Source organism: Cyprinodon variegatus, unplaced genomic scaffold (assembly GCF_000732505.1).
Source record: "Cyprinodon variegatus isolate N-32 unplaced genomic scaffold, C_variegatus-1.0 Scaffold327, whole genome shotgun sequence".
In the NCBI taxonomy this organism is placed as follows: domain Eukaryota; kingdom Metazoa; phylum Chordata; class Actinopteri; order Cyprinodontiformes; family Cyprinodontidae; genus Cyprinodon; species Cyprinodon variegatus.
Window position 1 is genome coordinate 802143 of NW_015150780.1, and position 6000 is coordinate 808142.

The window sequence follows — 6000 nt, forward strand, 5'->3', positions numbered from 1 at the left end:
TCACGGCTGAGGGTGAGTCATCTTTATGTGAAGATCTCAGGCTATCATTGGAAATTTATAATAGAAGTGTGAGCCTCTGCGGACAGTCTTAGGAAGCGTAATTATGATTAACCCACACACTTGAACCTTCAAAAACTCAAAATGAAAAAAAAAAAAAAAGTAATTGAAAAAAAATACAACAATCCTTCTGCCTGTAACAAGGTTTGCTTTTGCTACAAGGGCGAGATGTAGTTAGATGTGACTATATAAACTAACCTAGTTTTTATTCTATTATGTTGCTTTTTTTTTTACATACTGTTTATATTTTGACAAATGTGTTAATGCAGCTGCTCCCATAGAACTACGCCAGTGTTACTATAGGTTCTATCTCTTGTAATTGTTGGGTGCCTTTCTTCTTCCCACAAAAATGTCACAAATAATTTGGTAAACCGATCTACAAATATAGTATATGCCCCAAAAGTATGACAGAAAACTGACAAATCAAATTGTAACTATTTATTTTTCAATTATTATTTAGTAATTCATTACTATCATGATATCCGTCCGTCTATCTACCTATCTTTTGTTTTGCTCGACTTATTTTAATTGTTCGATCAGTCTAGAATGACTTAGACTATACACGGAGCAATGCCCATGCAGTATATTGGGATATTTCTTTATTCTGTTACTAAACACATTTATACAGTGGGGAAAACCATCTTATTTTAAGAAATCAATTTATAAGCAAAACTGATGATAATTAGTAGTGTTGCGCCAATGTCATTTTTTTGTCCCGATACTGATATCTGATACCTGGCTTTGCAGTATCGGCCAATATCGATACCATACTAGTATCATCTGTTTGAAAGTGATGTGTGTATATATAAAGAACTGCATACTACTTGGATGTAAAATAATTGCCATCATGGCTTTTTCCAAGCTGCTGCCTACCTTTGTAAAGCAGAAAAAAAAGACAAAGTGAATCCAGTAGAACTTTTTATTGCCTCACTGGAATCGGTGACAATAGTTGAACAAACTTTTGGCTATCAAAATGGTATCGGTGCCCTATTTTTTTGGTACTCGCTAATACTGATATCACCATTTTAGTGCCGTATCGGGGCCCCGCCTGATACTGGTATCGGTGCAACACTAATAATTAGCATCCTAAAGAAGTATTCAATTATGTAACTGAACCATTTTCCCTTATTTAAATAATGTTTTTATACTAATTAAAATTTCCCTCTACACCAGTATCCCTTAAACAAATTCTAGGTTTTAAATCAGATTAACCAATAGAGCAAATCTAAGCAGCTTCTTGAACATGTTATGTTATAGTGATTTGAATGTTTTTCTGCTTCTATTATTCAAGTTTTACTCTTTAAGTTTGGAAGCATTACTGCAGCCCCCCTTGCCCACTAACTGCAAGCATACAAAGTAAGCCATTTATATTTTCAACCAGCCACAAAGCACTCATACACACACGTGGAAATACTTACTTGTGACGGCGAATATGACTGGGGGGATTCGCAGGAGTTGTAAGGTCTCTGATACGTCAAAGACTGCCGCAACTTCCTCACTCCTTCTCCTGACTCTCCTCTGGCACCTACAGCCCTCTCCCTTCTCCCTGGCACAGCTCCAAGCCCTGAACCAGCAGCCAAGAATCCTTTGTCAACCCCCCCACCCCCACAAGTGGGGGCGCCCATGCAACAGAGGGTGCCCTGGGCCAGCTCCAGCTCAATTTCTGCATCCATCTCCGCCTCCTCTTGGGCCTCCTTGTTGGAGTCGTCCAGGTGCTTCATCAGCACGGCCACCACCACATTGATGAGCACAAACTGGGCGGTGAGCACAAAGGAGACAAAATACATGGGCGAGATAAACTGAAGGCTCGGATTGCAGGCATAGTCCACATCCGTGTTATGGTCTGGTGGGCACTCCCGCAATGTGTCCTGGTGAGATGAAGAAAAAAAGTCAGGGAGTACCATAGTCCCGAAAAGGACATCAGAAGTATTGCAAATCGTGAAATACATTTTGTAGAGATACAGATCAACAAAACAGGCTTAAATCAGAAACAAATAGACTGTTGCTTTTCTTAATTTATTTCAATACCTACCTAGGAGTCTTTGTCAGTTCTGATCTTTTCAGGAGTCTGTCAGTTCTGACAAAGACTCCTGACATGTGTCAAAAAGTAAGAAAAAAAAGTGTGCAAAAGTCCGGTTGCTTGTTTTAGTTGCCATGACCTGAGTGACCGAGAATTTGCACAAGCATCAACATAAATAATTTAAAGATCTCAGTTTTTTTATTCAGTTTTCCCAGGAAATATTTTCTGTCAATAGCCTTGTAAAAAAAGAAAAAGAATAAACTAATAGTCTAATTTATAATCAAATTAATACTCTTTATTTTATTTGAACTTGTTTTATTCCAGCTCAGTGTAAATGTACTTTTGCTCTGCTTGCTCTGTCAAGTGTGTCTCTCAAAGGAAAAATAAATGAATAAATGAGAGCTTACAGATTATATTAGGCTTTATGCACAGCTTTATCCAGCACCTCTTATTAAAAGCCACTGTGGTATGACTTTGCAAAAACTGGATGAATGCCTCACAAAAGCATTTACACACCTTGAATGTGCTCCCATTTTATGACGTGACAACCACAAAAGTCAAAGTAATTTCCATAGTTTCTTGTGTAGTTATAGACCAACACAAAGTACTTCATAGTTGTAAAGTGGAAGAAAGTGGAGGCATGGTCTAAATAATTTTTCTTCCAATAAATCTGGTCAATGTGTAAGTGGTTTACCTGGTAAAACTTTATTTTACAGTACAGCAATAACCATTTAATAACATTGGGATAACATAGCAATTTACACTTTATTACTAGGTAACAAGAAAAACTTTACAGGGATTTTTGGTAAGCTCAAGGCTGGTCAGATCTATGGGCTAACATCACTAAACATTAGTTATTAAGCCTTTCTGAGGATTCTCTATTGGGTTTAGATAATTAACTCGGCAGTCATAAAACATACAGTACATTTGCTCTGATGTAAACCATCCTATCCAATCTTAGGCTTTATGTTCAGGGTTGCTGTCCTGTCTGAAGCTAAAACATCTAATGTCATGTATGTTGCAGCCTCTAATAAGTTTTGTTTTCCAGACTTGTCCTGAATGTTGACCATCTGACCATCCATGTCATCCTTGTTAAACAAAATCCTCATCAAATTTATCCCAGCAGCTTGATGCTACAACAAGTGTGTTTTAGTATGAGGATTATACTGTAAGTATTTTTTTTCTTTACATGTAGTCTAAAGTGTTGCCTTCTGAGGAAAGCACCTTCTTGTACATTTTCCTTTGCAGTTTAAGGCAAACTGTTAAGACTTAATCAATGTATAATTTTTTTCTTCCAGTACTTCCACAATAAAACAAACTCATATGGTCTAGGCCAATATCATGGTTATTGTTAAACTCTCCTGTTGTTTTCAGGTCATAATGCCCAGAAACAGAGTTTAAAGTCAGTTATAAAGGTTATAAAAGGTGCCTCAAATGACAGTAGACCTTAAAGTCTATATATTTTTATATTTTGATTCAGAAAAGGGATCAAAAGAAGATGGAGAGTAATACAACCCAGAGGAAGCTGATCATTCATCCATAGAAAAAGAATTGTCTCAAGCTGAAAGAAAGACTTTCCTGTCACAAAATGGCGAGTGGTATATTCTGAATAAATCCAGTCTTCCTACCACGTAAAGAGGGATTCTGGCAGTCACTCAATTTGAGGTAAACAAGTCTTCTTTCAGGCACAATAGATTTGATGTTTGAAATTCTATGAAGTAGCTTTATACCGTTGGTTTAGTGTAGTTGAGAAGACAAAGGATGTATACAAAATAAAAGAACCATAGAAGGGGTAAAACTGAATACTTGCAGTGAGGTGAAATTGTTTGTAGAGATCAAAGTAGGTCCATTTTACAGGATTTTGGCCATATAATGGAAATTAATTACTACTTGTATATGATAATATACTATTTAAACAAAAACACAGTGAGAGCAGCAGGGATCAAGATCAACCTGATGCAGAGATATTTATTTTCATTGAAGGGGGGGGGGGGGGGGGGGGGGGGGTCTAAAATCTAACCCACAGACTCTACCCTCCACATTCAATGAACAACCATTGTCATTTTGGTTTACATCCTCCTTACCTAAAATGTGCATTCACTACAATCGTTGCTTCTTATTTAGGATGTTGGGCCACCCCCTTAGAGATAATGTTTGAGCGTAGGGAGAGGCAAGCCTTGCAGCATTTCCAGCGTTGCTCAAAATGCTAGAAAAGTCAATTGGAAAATCTGAACTTCTGCAGCTGCATAGCTTCAACCAATTAGACAATGTACTTTATTTTAAGTATGAGGAAAAGTTAGATTATTACCACGCAAAATATTTTCTGAGTGTACTGTGAGAAACAGTTTAACACGTACATTAGCTAAAACCATCAAAACCTGCCAGTGAAAAATACTACATTTTATATTCCTTATATACCACAAATCTTAAAAGTGCTTTATATTCACTTTATATTCTACTTTCTTACTTAAATTAATCTTACAGCATGCTCCATTGTAAAAGAAATAGGAAAAAAACAGAGCAGCTCAGCGTATCTGACTTTAAAGTGCACACCCGTCCAAGTTGAGGCTTTGAACGGCTTTTTAATGCTCAAAACGTGTTTCGCTGTGAACAAATGAAGTCTCAGATTTTCACATATATACACAACCTACAGTTTTTTTTTTTTTTTTTTTTTTAATGTATTATGCTCCAAAAAGGATGTTTACACCTCTGGCTTCATGAAGCCCCCCCGAGTGATACCTTGGGACCTTTTCTGGGTTGTTTCTGTGGTAATGTTGTTTTTAATGCTTGAATAGATTTAGTAATATTAAAACTTCATTCACGTCATTCACACCGATATAATGAACACACATTTTTACCAAGAGGTTTATTAGGAATGAAGGGTGCTATAATATTAAAGCATCAATTGTTGTGTGCTGCTTGATTTTGAAGATTGCGACCCTGTTTTCCACTCTAGTTAACATGAGTGCTGTGGACTTTCATCACAGCAAAGCTAAAGTGACAAGAGTCTTCTGCAGGAAGAATGCATATATCAACCAGGCTGTGACCACACATAACCATTTCAGCCCTCTGAGCGGAAGCTGGTCTTTTCTGCCTAATTTGGCTTGACATTTACACACTGTGTTCCTTCACAAAACATCTTAAATTTTATAGTACGTCCCCTTTCCATCTTATATCTTTGCATATTTCAGACATTTGCTAAACAGAACCAGACGTTTTCCAAAACACATTTACATCCTCTCTCTCCTTTTATGTGTCTCTCACTGCTCAACCATCATGTTTTTCATGTCTGTTTTCATTGTGTCTCCACTTAGAAGAAAGCATAATAAGTGGAACTTTTAACCACTTAGCTGTCCAGTTCAATGGTCTCTCCACGTAGTTTTCCTTAATATTTTATTGGCTCTCATGACTAACTCATCACTAATTCCAACTTGGTTTAGTCTGCTTCTTATTAATTCAGAGCAGGTATTCTGCACTTATTGTGTTGATACTATTTTTATGTCTTAAACTGCAATTTTCTCTGGATAGCAGCATTTGAAGTCCACCAGTTTTCTTTCTGCTCGCTACAATCTGCCCTGCATAAACAGTTTGAGAAAACCTGCTCCGATATGATTTGCATTCCTTTGACAGTGTAGGAATGTTGAAGAGATGCTGACTGATGTGGAGTCATTATAAAAAAGTGGTTTGCATAGAGAGTCATGTCTCATCTTTTCATAGAGGAGTCATCCATGTGCTAGGCCATCCCATAATTCATCACCAACAGATTTAAAAAAAAGAGTCCGTAACATTGTGGATATGAGAAGTACAAGGCTTCTTTTTTCTTTCTTTTTCTTTCTTTCTTTCTTTCTTTCTTTTTTTTTTTTTATTTTTTTTCAAAGAAATGTCATTTTTTTTTTTTTTTTTTATATATTTAGTCCTGAATT

General features: G+C 36.6%; 1 protein-coding gene across 4 annotated transcripts in view; it reads right to left on the reverse strand.

The window, feature by feature from the left end:
* The window catches only part of cacna1g (calcium channel, voltage-dependent, T type, alpha 1G subunit), a 111331-nt gene that overhangs the window by 21764 nt on the left and 83567 nt on the right, over window positions 1-6000 (reverse strand). For all 4 annotated transcript variants that reach the window (XM_015384960.1, XM_015384959.1, XM_015384958.1 and 1 more), the window contains exon 30: window positions 1476-1925. In XM_015384960.1, coding sequence (XP_015240446.1) covers window positions 1476-1925 — 450 coding nt within the window. The remainder of the gene's footprint in view (window positions 1-1475; window positions 1926-6000) is intronic.